We start from the raw sequence: 17021 nt of genomic DNA, 5'->3' as shown, positions 1-17021 counted from the left end.
TCTAGCCACCTGCAAGCCTGAACTAGAATAAGCAGGTCGGAGAATGAATGAATGAATACGAATGATTGTCAAATAAAAATTTATAAAATCTAAGATAATTATATAAATGCATGACAATAAATGATGTGATATGAAAGTGCTCCACAAGACTACCAGATTTGTGATGTTAGTTTTTGCACTGCATGATGCTAGGAGGTGCTTTTCACAATTTTCACTTTGTAAACATTTATTCCTTGATTTAACGTATTACCACTACCACTGCCATCATTCACGGATTCACCAAAAATGGAGTAAATAATGATCTTACTTGTTTTTATTAATCTTTATTAAATGTATGTATAGCTCACATTTATTTCAGTGTTTGATATTAGAAATGTTTGGCATCTTTATGTAGACCTCTGATATTTTTCTGACCAGAAATATGTTGTAGAGACTTAGCGCTTGTTTATATCAATTAGCCAACGGTAAAATTGGTTTCATTATATGTTGTTTTGCTCAGTCACAGTTTCCAAGAATCAGCTGATGTTAAGTGAGGACTTATTGTACAGGTATAAGATAAAGTATATAAAAATTAGATGAATTAGATAAATTCTTTAAGACAAGAAGCATTAGGAAGTATACCTAATAAATAGCAAAAATTGACCCAAAAAATCACAAAGTGAGAGATTTTAACATATTTGTTTCAGTAACTAATGAAACAGACAAAAACTCAGTAGGAATAGAGAAAACCTGCCTCACCTAGTTGAAATAATATAAATACTACATGCAACAACTGCAGAATACACCCTCTTCATATGACTATTTGTATAGTCATTTAAAAAAATCAACAAACTTCAAAAGATTGCCCTCTAACAAGAATGAAATTAAACTAAAAATCGATAATAGAAACAACACTAGAAAATTCTCAAACTTCAGAAAATTAAGCAACAGACTTCTAAATAACCCATAAGTCAAATAGGAAATTGCAGTGAAAATTAAAAAATATTTTGGACTTAATGATAATGAAATTACTATGTTTTAAAACTCAGAAAAATGTTGCTCTGTAATTACATTGCCTACACTTCAGGAAATGAGGGGAAAATAATGGAAATTAAAGTTAAAAGTGTATTGTGTGTGCTTATATGTTGTGTTAAAATAACATATATATGTGTAATTTTTTGAAGACTTTGTTACTAGCACGCCACGGATATAGAGTCCTATTTACATAACTTTATGTAAACTTCTCTGGCTCCTCCAAGTCATAGAGTATCAGAGCAAGAAGAAAACTTAAATGCCAGTCACTCTTGCCTCCTCATTATACTAATGTGAAAATCAAAACCCTGAGAGTCAAGGGGCTCACCCAAAGTTACACAGCTCTTTAGAGAGAACAATCCCACAAGAGAATAATATCTGAGAAAAGACTAAGATCTCACAAAGAGACTACCCAAGTGCAAAGTGGTTCCAATCTAAAGGTCAACCTAACAGTGGGAGAATATAAATTATTCTACAACTTATTATGAGGCAAAAGTAATCTAATAAGCTTCATGATGTCCTAGTCTATATCTAGGATCAATAAATTGCTATTCTAGTTCATTTGAAGCTGCCTTTCATTTATTTCTTCTAGCTAAGGTTTGAAAGAGTTTAATTTAAAATCTGTTTAAAGGCAATAAGCAGGACACAGCTATTATAATCCCATAGAAGACCATTTTAAGAATGCAATTCTCTGAATGCATGTCAGAAATTTATAAACTCCCCATCAGAAATTGAGAAGATTTTTGATAATGAAAAACAACCTTGTCAAACTCTTTTAGGACTTAAGGGGAATATGGGAATGGTGTTGTATGGGGAAATTAGAAGAGATAACCGATTTCCATGATGTGTTTACTAGATTTTTGCACATCTGATCTATACTACATTATTAAAAGATTCCTGTAAAATTAAGAAATGGAAGTATTCTAGGTGGAAAAGCCAAGAGAGTTAATGTAGGTGTATCCTGAGAGAAAGAAAAGATTAAGGCTTCCCCCCTTATTTTGGCTGTTGGAGATCTCAGCAGAGATTTTATGGTGAAAGATGACACAGTGCAGGCTGGATATTTATTGCAGAGCTGTGTAGCCACCATGGTCTTCACCACACCCAGATTTTCCAGGCTGTTCTCCACTGCTGAACAGAAAGGGCATCACATGACTTTCACTCCCATATTAATCTAGACAGAGACAGGCAACTGCCATGATTTATTTCCACACCCATATCTGATTCACATGCTAATATGGAAGACATCTGTTACTTTCATTTGTTGGAGGTTAAAACTACTTCTTATTATATAGATTAACTATATATATAGATTATAGATAGATAGATAGATAGATAGGTTAACTAAACATATTATAGCCTGAAGCTGGTGTTAACATAGCCACAGTTAATAAGTTGTGTTGAAATTATATTAAAGGGAGGCATCATTTAGTGTTAAGAGTCTGGGGTAACTTCTGGACTCTACCACTTATAACCCAATTGACTTTGGGCAAGACTCAGCTTCCTCATCTATTGGAAGGGATGATAAAATAATCTCTCCTTTATAGGATTGTTGTAAAGATTCAGTGAGTTAATATGTATCATCCACCCTTAGAACAGAGCCTGACATATTGTAAGCACCCAGCAGATGCTATTAGCACCATATTTTATATAGTGATATTAATAAAGGGAATGACTTATGAAACAAAGTGAATTCTAGTCAAAAGGTGGGACTTTAAATATTTTTTTAAAAATCACACATACATCCTATTTTAAGAATTGATGTTTCTTTTTTTTCTTTTTAATTTTTTTCATCATTTATGGTAAGAGACATTTCTTTATTGGCCAAAAATTACTAAAGTGTGTTTGAAATGAACACCTCCCCTCTCGCACCTTTATTCACATGCCATCTCCCTAGAAAATTCACATACTTGAATTATGCTAAAAAAGCAAAATGGAAGGAAAATGAGAGAACAACTTAGCATTTAGGGTTGTAGAGATGATGAGACGAAACAGATCTAAGTTAAGGTGGCAAACATAACTGAGAAGTACGACATGAGATATTTGCTACATCTAATACAACACAATCAGCTTTAACTTGGGCAGTGCACCACATTTCCAATCACAGGTATCCCTAAGGAGTTTAGTGTGTGTTGTAAAATAAGTGTATTCCTTCCATTTGGTCTCTCTCTCTCTGTGTCTCTAATATACATGTTTATATGGTTTTTTAAAGTAGCGTCTCATTTAAAATAAGGCATTTAAAAAGTCAAGTTATAAACTGTAGCAATTTATTGCTAAAAATATATTTATCTTTTTATTTAGGACTGGAGAAGCTTGCACAAAAAGGAAAATCATTGTCACCTTTAGCAAGTATAACTGGAATATCACTATTTTTGATTATATCCATGTGTCTTCTCTTCCTATGGAAAAAATATCAACCCTACAAAGGTAGGTTAAAATTACAAAAAAAAAAAAAAAATTGAAGCTGTATATGTGTACTAAAAGGAACCTTACCATTTTTCTTCTCTCTTGATTTTAGTTATAAAACAGAAACTAGAAGGCAGGTAATGCATCTGTTTCTATGAAAATAGTTCTTTCCTTAGATGCTTTTTCCTCAATTATTATCCCTGACAAAAATACCTATTTTGTCTTTTCAGGCCAGAAACAGAATACAGGAAAGCTCAAACATTTTCAGGTAATGGCCAGGCTGAAAAGGGCTATTATCAGTTTTAATGTATGTTAATTAGTTGTGTTAATATTATTATATATTATTAATGTAATATAATTAATATGAGCTAAAATTAACATAACAGTCTCTTACCTTTGAGTTAGTGCCTTCACTTTACAAAGTGCTGTCTTCTGTTTTGGTTTTATATAAGTCACACAAGTCTGTTTTATCAGCCTGGAAGGCACTCTTAACTCCATTTTACAGTCAAGAGAACTACTCATGAAGGGGATTAAGTCACTTGCCCACAGTCAGTAGGATCAATGAAGTTAGTTCTGCTACTTCATTGATTCTATTATCATTATTTTGAAAATGCCAAAGCGTTCTATCACTTTGTTCATTCCTAAGGTAGGTTTCGTGCTGGCAGCTCCATCCCAAAGGGAAGAGGAAAAGAAGGTTTGGCCGGGGCCAGGGTTGCTTCTTTGTCCCCATTGTAACCCTCATTACCATCAATATTGACTGTACTGAGTTATTATAAGTTAACAATGGAGTTTTTGCTCAGGCCACAGAGTCACAGGGAGCCAATTTGCAGTTTTATATGTGCCACTTTCCCCTCATATCACCTTAGGAAAATTATTTTTCTTGACCACAACTTCCTTTTCTAAATAATAGGGATAAAAACTTCCCCCTTAAAGTTGCCATGAGAATTAAATAAAATGAGGTGGAGTGCCTGATATGATGCCTGGATGTGTAATAAATGTGGGCCTTCTTCCTCTTTTCTAGCCCTTCCTGACTTATAAATGACAGAATGTCAGAGCTGGCAAGGGCCCCAGAGGCTGTCTCGTTCCTCCTAACCACCTCTACCCCCATCATTCTGTAGACGATAGTTTATGTGGATTGATATTGTAATGTATTTTGCCTTTTATGTATGGGAAGCTTCAGTTAGTTATTTGCTCTGTTTAGTTCTGAGGGTCTCTGTTAGATCTAACGGGGTGCAGTAGATACTATGGGTGGATCAAGAGCTGCTGTGACCTTCAGGCTAAAGCCCTGGTGACCATGAGTCTCTGGTAACTGAGAGTTACAAAGGCCAAGCTTGCCCACCTATGTGTATTTAAAGATACAACAGGCTATTCTCACATCTGGCCTTAAGAATAATTGTTCCAATTCAGTTGCAATTCTCAGCTTCAGAAAGAGTGATTTCCAACACTGTTTAATGGCAATACAACTATAGGGATTAGGAAATGTTAAATTCATTTTTGTACCTATACCATTTAAAGCAGACAATAAAGATAAGTTTTACAAAGTTTTAAAAAAACAACAGCAAATTAAGGCATTTGGTTTGTAAGTAGTATTTGTTTTACATTTCAGGCCATGAAGATGCTCTGGATGACTTCGGAATATATGAATTTGTTGCTTTTCCAGATGCTTCTGGTGTTTCCAGGGTTGGTTTTCCTAGTGGCTGATTAACCAAGAAGTAGAATTCTGCTTCACCAGAGGTGTAAGCAGCATTCGTTTAAGCACTGGGCAGTGTGGTCAAATGGCTGCGTTACCCATTACTGCATTAAGCAGTGTTGACTTACTCCATAATGAATGGCATTGCCAGATTTGGGGAGCTAAAGCATCTTACTTCACCTTTATAAGTAAAGCTAACACAAATAAGGAAGTTATGCTAATTCATAAATAGTCTTTACCTGGTAATCTCAGTGAAGAGAGAACTAACTAGGTTGAAAGTCAGGAGAACTGAATAAATAGGCTGGGCACGGTGGCTCACATCTGTAATCCTAGGGCTTTGGGAGGCCGAGATGGAAGGATCACTTGAGCCCAGGAGTTTGACATCGGCCTGGGCAGAGACCCCATCCCAACAAATACTTTAAAATTAGCCAAGCATGGTTGCGCATGCCTCTGGTCCCAGCTTCTCGGGAGACCAAAGCAGGAGGATCACTGAGTCCAGGAGTTCAAGGCTACAGTGAGCTGTGATCACACTACCACACTCTAGCCTGGACAACAGAGTGAGACCCTGTCTCAAATAAATAAATACTGAATAAACAGAGGATCAGGAGACCCTGATTTAAGTCATTCTGCATCACTTGGGTGACTGCAACCCATCACTTTACTGAACTATCTCTGTTCCTCAGTTTTCCCTTTATTGCCCCCTCATATCTTTTGACAACTTTGAAAGACAATTGATCACACTCTTAAAGGTACCTCATGCTTCAGAAGGAAGTTGCCATATAGGCCCAAAGTATATAAGTATACATCTTTATTATTGCCCTAAAGGTGCATGAGATGGCAAGGGAGCTTTCTTATAGTTGAAGTCATTTCAGTCCGGGGGAAAAAAAAAAAAAAGTTTTTTAAAGCAATCAGTTTTGCTTAAGACATGCAGAATGTTTCTCTGAGCGAATCAGATTATTAACACTTTTACAGATTTGTATAGAACCAAATTTTCCTCTGCTTCCTTATTCTGCTATGAGAGTCCATTTAAGGAAGGGCGCCATAAAAACAGATTACTTGCTTCCAGTCATTCTCATTTCTGTTTGTTAAAAGGACTATTTGCCATTAGGGAATGGTGACTTCTCTTGTTCAGAGGATTCTGTCAATGTATAAGGTTCATCCAGTAAGCCTCCTGACCACAGACTTTATTTGAGAAATGTCATGTGAGTAATGGAGAGGGACTGATTGGATTTCATCCTCCCTAAGGGTGAGTCGGTAACAGTCACAGATGAAGGGAAGAACTGCCCTGCAAAGGCTTTGCAATACCCTATTCAATCTCAGGCAGGATTGGCTCACCTTCACTTCCACAACCGAAAGACAAAAACAAATATTTGATGGATCAGTTATTTCAAACAGCTTCTCACGATGGCAGAAAGCACCACTCTGAGGTGTGGCTTCGAATTGGAAAGCAGGAAACTGAACAGCTAAAATTTATAATTGAATTTTTGAATAAGGAGTTTCAGTTTTTTTATGTAAAATAATACACACTTTTTATTCCTAGGAATTCACTGGAAAGGAGTGAGATTTATATAAGAAATTTTAAGTCTTACCATGTGATTAATCACTACTCAATTTTGGAGTTTTACTGGGAGAACCTCAATTGGGCTGTATATTGTTCTTGCTTTTAAGCCACCCTTGTGCACATAATTGGCAAATAGTGTCAAAAGGGTAACTGCGGTATAGAAAAGATAATAATATGTGCTGATTCTAAGATGTCCTGACATCTTCTCTTTTGCTATTTCTTTTCTTTCTATAATATTTCCTTTCCAGCACTGCCACCTTTCTTCTTTTTTTTTTTTTTTTTTTTTTTTTTTTTTTTTTTTTTTGAGACGGAGTCTCGCTCTGCCGCCCAGGCTGGAGTGCAGTGGCCGGATCTCAGCTCACTGCAAGCTCCGCCTCCCGGGTTCACGCCATTCTCCTGCCTCAGCCTCCCGAGTAGCTGGGATTACAGGCGCCCGCCACCTCGCCCGGCTAGTTTTTTGTATTTTTTTTTTTTAGTAGAGACGGGGTTTCACCGTGTCAGTCAGGATGGTCTCGATCTCCTGACCTCGTGATCCGCCCGTCTCGGCCTCCCAAAGTGCTGGGATTACAGGCTTGAGCCACCGCACCCGGCCTCCACCTTTCTTCTTAAATGAAGAAAAAAGCCATAGCTTTGTCAAGCTATCCTTCTTCTGACCTTATATCTATGCTGCTGCATAAACTGCCATAGGGTAAGTGCAGTAAAGTGTAGCAAGGAGGATGTCAGCCTTCTAGGGAAGATAAATAGTTCTAATTCTCTAATCATCACTACTGCCAGTTGTTTTCAACTATGCAGCATAGTGGAAAAACTATTTACTAGTATTGAGATATTTTATTTTTAATGTGCCACATTTTCTAGATCCCAAGCAGATCTGTTCCAGTCTCTGATGGTATATCGGGACAAGATTTGCACAGTACAATATATGAAGTTATTCAGCACATCCCTGCCCAGCAGCAAGACCAGCCAGAGTAAGTATGAATCTGCATTTGATGGTGCTATGGAGAGGCTAAGCATTTAGCTTTCGCTTTCCCCAGAATTGATTAAAAGGCACAGAAGAAAAATACCAAAACAAGAAATTACAGCATCTGTACATTTAAGCATACTTCCCCACCTGAACATAATTTTGAGAAACAAAACAGGCAAGCACACAAGTATCTTCTAGGGCCATGCACTTGGGCCAGTGGACTAGATACAAAACTCTAGAATCAACTTTTTCTTGTGTACATTTCTTTCTCACAATATTTCCCCAAGGAATCCACATCTGGGTATGAAAGGAATATTCATGCCAATTCTGTAGCCATCTTAATGATTACTTAATGATTTTCCAGTGGCTATGGTAGTTTTAGAGCCATGATGATTTGTCACTAAAAATAGGACCAGTAAAATAAAAGCCTACAGAGGATCCACAGCACAGTCAGCACCAATGCCCATCCTCTTATTCAAAGTAGCCTATTCCCAAGTGAGTGGAACCCATTGAGGACTGGCCTCTCACCCATAGAGGACAAAACCTGTGCTGAGGACAAAGCTGGGAACCTATTTATCCAGTTAAGCTCAAGGCTGTCACTAAGAAGTTTCTCTTTCCTCCCTGCCATGGAGAAATAAAGCCTACAACCTTTTGAAATAATAAGATGAACTCTTTTTTGTGGGCTGTAGCTGCCTGCAGGCATAACTGCCACAGATCATCTTCCATCATTTCTTTGTCATTTATTGACTTTGAAAAGAACATCAATAACCACATACAGAAACTTCCCCTCTGGCAAAAGAAACAGTTCCAGCAAAGTAATTCATGCACACTTCTGGGTAAATACCAAAAATAGCAGCTAGGAGTGAACAAATCCATGGGAAATTATCTTATGGGGAGGAAACCTAGTCCTGGGGGGACTGTGCATCATTTAAGGTCTAAATAAGTGACAACATACTTCAGAGAACCTCATCAGAGAAAATTTACCTAGAGTCACATAAATAAGGAACAGACTCTGATGGAGCTAGAAACTTCTAGTTTGAAAAAAATGTTGTAAAGCATTGCATTATTAATCTAGTAGAACACAAGAGTAGGATATTATTACATGATATTTTAAGAATAAAAACTCTCTAAAATGATACCTAATTCTCTTTACTGTCTATAATAGAAAACTAGGGGAAGTTTGTTTGCTGTTAAATATAAGGCATTGAAAGAATTTTGAGATTATGTCTCCTTTCTAAGATTTAATCTAATTAAAATTTGTATCCTATTTAAATTCATTTGTTTTTCTATATATCCTTTCTTCTAACTATCAATTTTTCACATCAGAATGTAAACAAACCAAATGACAACTTGGGGTTTATCTTTTAAGGTTCTCAAGAACGAAATAAATTTGAAGTCAAAATTGTGAACATGGCAGCTACAATTTCAGAACACAAAATAGTGATTGGGTTGTTTTCCATGTCAAAAAAACTGATTCTCAAAAAAAAAAAAAAAAAAAACACCCTTTGAAATTAGATGACTTTTAGACACTAGCAAAATCTTTTGACTTTCTTAAGAACATAAAAGTTTATTTCATAAATAAGATTTGAGAATTGAAAACAAAGCAGAAATGTTCTTTTTCAGGCATTCAAAACTGCTATTCAAAAGGTATTCAAAACTGCTATTAGGACATGCTCCTCCAAAAGGCAGTCACCCTCAAGACCCCAGTTCATGCTACCAGCCCAATCTGAGTGACATCTCCACCTCCCACACTCTCTCGTCTCACCTTCTTCTTGTCTTCTCAATCTTTTTTTGTGTGTTTGTTAGTTTATCTGCATACGTCTTTGTCTTCCCGTGGCTCTCTCTTCCTTTACCTTCATCCTTTGAACCCCTCCTTTTCTGAATCTCCCCTTCTCTTTTCTTCTCTTTCTCCATAACTGTCTCCCTTATCCGTAATATCCTTCTTAAACATTTCCTACTCTGTCTTCTAACTTTATCTAAATGGGGAGCCAATATTTTTTAAAGTGTTATTTTATTTGAATTCAGATTTGTGTTACTTACTCTAATTTTTTAAATAAATAAACGAAATGCTTCCTTTTTCCTTATCAGAAACTAGTTTGTACTTATTTTACTTATAATCAATTCACAAACATTTCCAGGACGTTTACTATGTGCTAGAGCAAGACACTAAATAAGACCATTTTTTAAAGATTTTATAGTTTAGTGGGCTGCTGTTTACTTATTTTAACTAAAGATGAGTGATTCTTAGTAAAATAAATAATTCTCAGTAGCATAAATGCCACCTATAGATGCAGAGAGCATTTTTCTTTCCTGATTACCTATGGTTTATTCTCCTCTAGGTCCAATTAAATTCAAAGATCAACTTCGTGAGTAATGCATTATTATAGGTGGTTGGTGAAACTCTCCCATCTCTTATTCCCAATGTGAATGTGCCAGCTCTGGGGAAAGAATCTTAACTTCACTGCTTTCTTTTATTTGGCAGTCACTTCTGAGCAGGAAAGACAGCCAAATAATTTTATTCTTTGGCTCTTAGACTGTTCTAACAATATTATTTTCTTTACTTCATGTGTCTATTAACTAATTGGACTGCTGTTTAACAAATTGATAAACCGGTTTGTGTTCATATTCTAGTACTCAGCCCAATTATTTATTTATTGAACTTACGGCTGGATGTATTTCAATATTGTCTATTGACCTCATTAAATGCTCTTGGTAGGGTTTATATTGAACCCAAGACTGATGTTAGTATATTGAAAACAGGACATTCAAGTTAAGTAAACCTTTAGTTTCAAAAGTAAATTACCTACAAAATGTAATAATTGCCTTCTCTTATATTTATTTGTTGATAAATGTAATTTTCTTGAGCTAGCTCCAAATGTTGATCTAACTTGTAGCCCTGGAAAGGAATAAAAGAATTTAAGGTTCTTTTACCTGCAGACCTGAAAAATCTATAGAACTGTTTACATATTTTGTATATCTCTTCACTAGGTGAACTCTCATGGGCTAAACAGCACATTAGAGTGAAATTCTGAAGAAATATTTTAAGGAAAAACAGTGGAAAAGTATATTAATCTGGAATCAGTGAAGAAACCGAGACCAACACATCTTACTCATTACTCCTTTACATGCAGAATAGAGGCATTTATGCAAATTGAACTGCAGGTTTTTCAGCATATACACAATGTCTTGTGCAACAGAAAAACATGTTGGGGAAGTACTCCTCAGTGGGCAGTCTTTCTCATGCCGATGAGGAGAATGAAAATGACAGGGGTTTCCTCTTTCGTTTTGTACAAAATATCTCTGCAAAGCTCAATTAGTTCCACTCTATACTTCCACTGTCATCAACACTGAGACTATCCTGTCTCACCTACAAATGTGGAAACTTTACATTGTTAGATTTTTCAGCAGACTTTGTTTTATTAAATTTTTATTAGTGTTAGGAATCCTAAATTTATGTTTCAATTTTATTTCCAAATTTCTATCTTGTTATTTGTACAACAAAGTAATAAGGATGGTTGTTACAAAAACAAAACTATGCTTTCTCTTTTTTTTCAATCACCAGTAGTATTTTTGAGAAGATTTGTACACAGTTAAGGAAACGACTATTAAAGTCTTATTTTTATTTTTTTCAAGGAAAGATGGATTCAAATAAATTATTCTGTTTTTGCTTTTATGTGGTCTTCTTTGTCTTATAGAGTAAAAATATTATACAAAAATCAAATTGTAGATATTGGTTTTTTTAATCCTTACTTCCCAATGTGCAATCAAGTCTAGATTATAGGGAATTATAAAAATAAACATCTTGCTCTCTAATGGCCTATCATTTTAAATAGAAGAAAAGAAGTCCTAAAAATAGAATTTGTTTTTTAAAAGTTTTAAGCAAGCCACTGTGGGTACATTGCCCCTCCTGCATTTTCATAGAAGCACATGCTGAAAAGAAAATTAAGACTTTAGTCCCATGACTCCTTTCTGGTCCTCTCTCTCTACTACCCTTATATATTGTTCTGTTGGAAAAGTCCATCAGTTCTACCACAACTATTGTCTACATTTAAAAAAAAAAAAAAAAAAAAAAAAAACTACTATATCTGATTAGAAAAGAAATTCATGCCCCTTGTAAAACTATATGTATACTTGGAAATGCAGAAGACTCACCATAAAACAATTAAAATCACTTGTATTCTTACTCCTCTGTTAGCATTTCCCCCAGATTAGTTATGTACATATTCATTCATGCTCCTTCCAATTCCAGAAAAGATTCATGGTAGCTCAATAAATGCATAAAATCACAACATAAAATATGCCCAAAAAGTAAAGTTGATAAGGAAAACAGGATGAAGGAACAACGAGAGGCAAAGCAAAAGCATTAAGAGATTAAGAACCAGTGTGATGAGGTCCCCTTCATCTGTGAGTATTGTTTCTCATGACCAAGATTATGTGCCATATACAGGTATATATCTAAAGAGGGATTTCTAAGCTGAATGCAATTTGTGAGTAGCAGAGCCAAAAAAAGGTTGCAATCCTATTGCAGGGCCAGAAGAAAGTAAGTCAGCCATCCACCGCAGCTCCATCCATCTCTCCCTTTCTTTCTCAGTCTTGTGCCCCCGCTCCTTCCTTGAGGGTGTTCTCTTTGCTGATGCATCTCTTATTTGGAGGCCAGACACTAACTACAATGAACTGCAGCTATGTCTCTGTCTTCCCCTTCCTAAACCCAATTCTGAAACACTTTAATCCACAGACAATCTTCAACAGCCCTTTCTGAAAAGATAATAGTACATTCACACGATTCACAAATCAAAACTCTATTTAGAAAAAAACAAAACAAAACCATGCACTGAGATAACTGTGTTTGTTAGTTTTGGGGTTTGGTTTGGCTATTTTGTGTATACCTCCAGAGTTTCTCGCCACAAACCAAGGAAAATACAAACATATATTCTTATTTTTTCAAACTCACTTTTCAATTACTTGTAATTCCTCTCATTTCTCTATCTCTCTCTCACACACAAAAATACACGGACTCCCTTAGCGCATGGTTCCACTCAAAGTGGCAAGGAATTGCTGAAAGCAGAAATGTGAAAGGATCTAGAATCCAATTAACTTTTGCTGTCATTGGTGTGTAACACCGGATGACTCACTGCTTTTTTAGTAAATGAGGATGAAAGTTTCATAAATTAATCAAGGTTTCCAAGGGAAGTGATGAACCAAAACCCAGATGTTCACCTAATTAACAAATTAATCTTTAAAAGCCAGCCTAAAGTTCTTTCCTCATTACTAAACAGAATCGTAGCTAGTGTTAGTTTTTAACTTTATATTACCACTTCTAACTTGGAATAGAATCAAATTCCTGATGCTTATTATTTTTAAAGAGTATATTCTACTGATAGACTTTTATACAAAAAATTAAAATACCTACTACTAAAATATAGTTTTCCTTGGTTTTCTGACGTGTCCTTCCATCTTAATAAAACAATTTCAGTTAAACTGCAATATAGTCTCAGACATCAAGGTTCATATGATCCTTCAGTTCCACTAGAGCATATACATGAAAAAGTGTTCTTAAAATAATAAAAATTGAGTGATAACACATTACTTAGCATATAGGTGGCTATTTCCCTATATTTTACTTAAAATTTATTTTTTAAAAGTTATTTTCTTCTTCTTCCTTGCTATATATAACCATGTATATTCCTATATCATTCTTACAGAGTCCGCTAAAGTTCGTGTTCAAATATACATTAATATAGATGTTTTAGTTTCACAAAGAAATAGGAAAGCAAAACTATCTTCCTCATCGACACAGAAATCAGACACAGCATTTGGATTTAGCAGTGTTACTTTCCTTCTTTCTCATCTCCTAGATACACTGTTTATTGTGATTACCATATTAAGCTTGAAGTTTATTCAACTTTCATATCCATGACTTATTTTGATCTTCACAAGAACCCTGTGAGCTAGAACCAGTATACCCACTTTACAGATGGAGAAACCAAAACTCTGGGAGTTGAACGACTTTCCTAAAGTCACCAAACCAATGAATGGCAGAGCTGATTTCCGAACTACATCTCTGGCTCCAAGTCCAAGGTCTATTCCAATGCACCAATGATTTCTCTGGGCATGGCACCCTGGAATGGAGCAAACACAAATGTGTCTTGTCAGCCTTACCTTGGGAACTTCATTAGTTTCAAGTATTATTGAGCTCCCAGCAGAGTTTATTTACTTGTTTGTTGATTCTTGGCCAAGAATTTTCTCATTTGTATATGCTCCTAGGGAAGATGACAGCTCAATTGCTTGCCATCAATAGGGCATAAACTGGGAGAATGTTTTCACACCTGTGAAAATCCCCAGCAGAATCCCACCTTAGGTTTATGACAGAAGCTCTCTGAGCCTCTGAGTCTTTGGAGATCAATCAATGAGTCTCATCGCATTCATCCCAGCACACACACTTTAGAACACAGACAATGCACAGTTTTTTAAATTGTACTGAGCTGAATTGCCTGCCTTCTTTGTATTTAATAAAGACATCATCTATAGAAGGCAAATACATTACTGTATTTTCAATAACCAAGTTTCTTTGAATTTGTCTCCCAGAAGCACTTAAATTTAACTTTGGGAGCTATTTTTCCTTGCAGTTCACTGAGACTCTACCAAAATGTTTTGTCCTTCAGAAACCAGAGAGTCACAGAGTAGGATTATATAAAATTTGATTCTCATTATGTGTAAAATAATTCATATTTTCTGATTCACAGTTCACAGATAACTAGACATTTTACAGAGGAGGAAACTGACTCAGACTTTCAGGCCCTTGGTTTCCCCCATCAAAACAGGAAGAGGCTGAAATAGGCAACCTCCAAATCTGCTTTGATTTTCCCAAAAGTGACATTCTCCAAGCAGGCCAGGTCCTCTGCAATTCTCTCATTACACCTGTATTGAAACCCTTACCATGCTACTATAATTATACTGTGAACCAAGCATGTAAAGAGCTAATTATAACACTGTGTTCTAAATGCAATAGTAGAAGTGTGTAAAAATGCAGAGACACCACAGAAGAAGGAGTGATTAATTCCTTTTGGCAGCATCCGATAAGCATTCTTACAGCATATTGGGTTTTGGTGGGTGAAAGGAACACACCAACTTTAGAGGAAAGGGCATTCCAGGAGCTAACATTGAGTAAGATTTGTAATATATGAGGAATGAGTATGACAAGTATAGTCATGCAAAACAAAAAACGTGAATGACCCAAGAGGGTATACTTAGTAAAATTATAAAACATGCCCAGTCCTTGAGAAATTGAAATCTCATTAGAAATTTCTGTTATGTTTAATAAACTCTTGTTAACTATATTTCATGTGCCATAAGATAGAGAATAAATAAATATAACTCAGTCTTTATCTTCTAAGAGCTTGCAGTCTTGTCAAAGAAGGAGATACAATAAATTTAATAATAATACTAGTAGATACTAAATGCAACATGGTACACCATTAAGAAAGAAGAACCAAAAGCATACTGTGGAAGCTTAGATGAGGGCATCAAATTGAGTCTAGGGTATTCAAAGAAGGCTTCCAGGAAGAAGCTGAGCTGAATCTCAAAGGACGAGAAGGAGTTAGCCAACTGAAGAAATGTGAGGAAAGCATTTCAGGCAGAGATAACTGCTTGGGCAAAGGCATAGAGGCAAGAAACAGCCTGGTCTATGTGAAGAACTGTAAGCAGTGCAGTAATAATGAGAGAATAAGACAGGGAATGGTCAAGGCAAGTACTGATGAGAGAAGAAGCTAGTATACTGAACTTCCCCATTACACTCATCACGAGGGTGATCATTTGCTTAGTGTCTATCTTCCTCACTACACTGTAAGCTCCCAAAGTCAGGGAAGGCAGGGAATAACATCTGCCTATATTCCCAATGATTATCATATCTCAGCAATCAAGAAATATTTGAGGATAAAATGAATGAATAAGAGTACATGGACAAAGGTCAGATCATGCATGAACCTGAGTGTTCAGTTAAGAAACTTGGATTTATTCTCTAAGTAATGAGACATCAGAGCAGGTGAGCAATCACATCAGATTTCTGTTTCAAATAGATCACTCTACATAAACTTGGAAATGGATTTTATAGGATGAAGCTGAGACTAGACAAATAATTAGGGAAGATATTACTACAATCAAGATGAGGATGTAGCGCTGGATAGACTATAGAGTGGAAGTCTTAGAGATAAAACTTGTAGAGACCCAGTTATTGGATATGGGACATCAAATACAGGTAAGAGTCATAAAGAAAACTTGTGTTTCTGTCTTGAGAGCTTGATGATGCCATCATACAAGATGGGAAGTGCTTGTGAAACAATAGGTTTAAAAGGGGGGAAGTGATGAGTTCAGAACTAGGTAAGGTTAGGATTAGTTTAGGATTACAAATAGAAATGTCTGATAGACAGTTGTATATCCAAGAGGGACATTCAGGGAGAGGTCTGGGTTTAACAAATAAATTTGGACCACATATCACAATGCCTTTGACAGAGAATAACAAAAAACTCAGATTAAAAGGACTGAATGAATAATTTATTGTCTCAAATGACAGAAGTTCAAAGGTCAGGTAAATTCCCAGGATTGGTTAATTTAATGACTCAACAATGTCATCAAGAACCCAAGTTCTTTTTCATCTTCTACTCTTCTCTCATGGTTACAGGATGGATGTAGCAATTCCAGAAGTGATATAAACATGTCGCACCATCCAGAAAATGGAAAAAGCCACTTCGTGTGCTACTTCTTTGGGTGTGAGGAAAACTTTCCCAGAAGCCTCTACTAGAATTCCAGTAGTGTTTCCTTGACCATACATGCTACATGCCCTTCCCTAAAGGAATTATTGGCAAGAGGAGTGGGATTACCTTGATTGAAACAATACTCAGAATTTACTTCCCTGGATATGGTAGGGAAGACAACACCTTCTGAAGCATGTGAGTGGTTGGAAAAACAATGAATATCTGATTAAAATTGAATTTTGTATGGAATGAGGAACAGGTGGAAGTGGACGTCAGAAGTGAGATAGAAAGCAAATAAAGGGGGAAATGCCCTTGGAAACACCAACTTCAGGAGATGCCATCACCATTATGGAGATGCCAGGGAAGGTTAAGAAACAGCAGTTAAAGAAGCTAAAGGTGAACTTGGAAATAAACTTTAAAGAGAAAAATTGAATATGAATTTTATTGTTGTACGTCCATAAATATCTTTTAAGAAGGGTGGGTGACCCTATATATTCTGGTTCCAGATCAGGAAGATTCTCATGTCTACAATGACCACCTAAAACCATTTTCTTAGACAGTTCTATTTTAGTGAAATTTTATTAGGTTAATTAACATATATTTACTGAAATATTTCAATGAAATTTAATTTTTAACTATATGATT

General features: G+C 35.8%; 1 protein-coding gene across 3 annotated transcripts in view; it reads left to right on the top strand.

Annotated features, from left to right (window-relative positions):
* HEPACAM2 (HEPACAM family member 2) overlaps positions 1 to 16791 on the top strand; it is a 42505-nt gene extending 25714 nt beyond the window's left edge. The window contains exons 5-10 of one of the 3 annotated variants that reach the window (XM_050785363.1): positions 3310 to 3435; positions 3527 to 3551; positions 3645 to 3682; positions 5021 to 5094; positions 7521 to 7630; positions 16304 to 16791. In XM_050785363.1, coding sequence (XP_050641320.1) covers positions 3310 to 3435; positions 3527 to 3551; positions 3645 to 3682; positions 5021 to 5094; positions 7521 to 7630; positions 16304 to 16334 — 404 coding nt within the window. In that variant the 3' untranslated portion in view covers positions 16335 to 16791. Of the gene's footprint in view, positions 1 to 3309; positions 3436 to 3526; positions 3552 to 3644; positions 3683 to 5020; positions 5095 to 7520; positions 7631 to 10614; positions 11300 to 16303 lie in introns of those variants that run through there. The other 2 variants (XM_050785364.1, XM_050785365.1) reach the window with 2 other exon arrangements.
* The last annotated feature ends 230 nt before the right edge of the window (positions 16792 to 17021 follow it).

This window comes from Macaca thibetana, chromosome 3, assembly GCF_024542745.1.
Source record: "Macaca thibetana thibetana isolate TM-01 chromosome 3, ASM2454274v1, whole genome shotgun sequence".
NCBI classification, from domain to species: Eukaryota; Metazoa; Chordata; class Mammalia; order Primates; family Cercopithecidae; genus Macaca; species Macaca thibetana.
The sequence above is the reverse complement of the archived record's forward strand: the minus strand, read 5'-3'. Positions and strand labels throughout refer to the sequence as shown.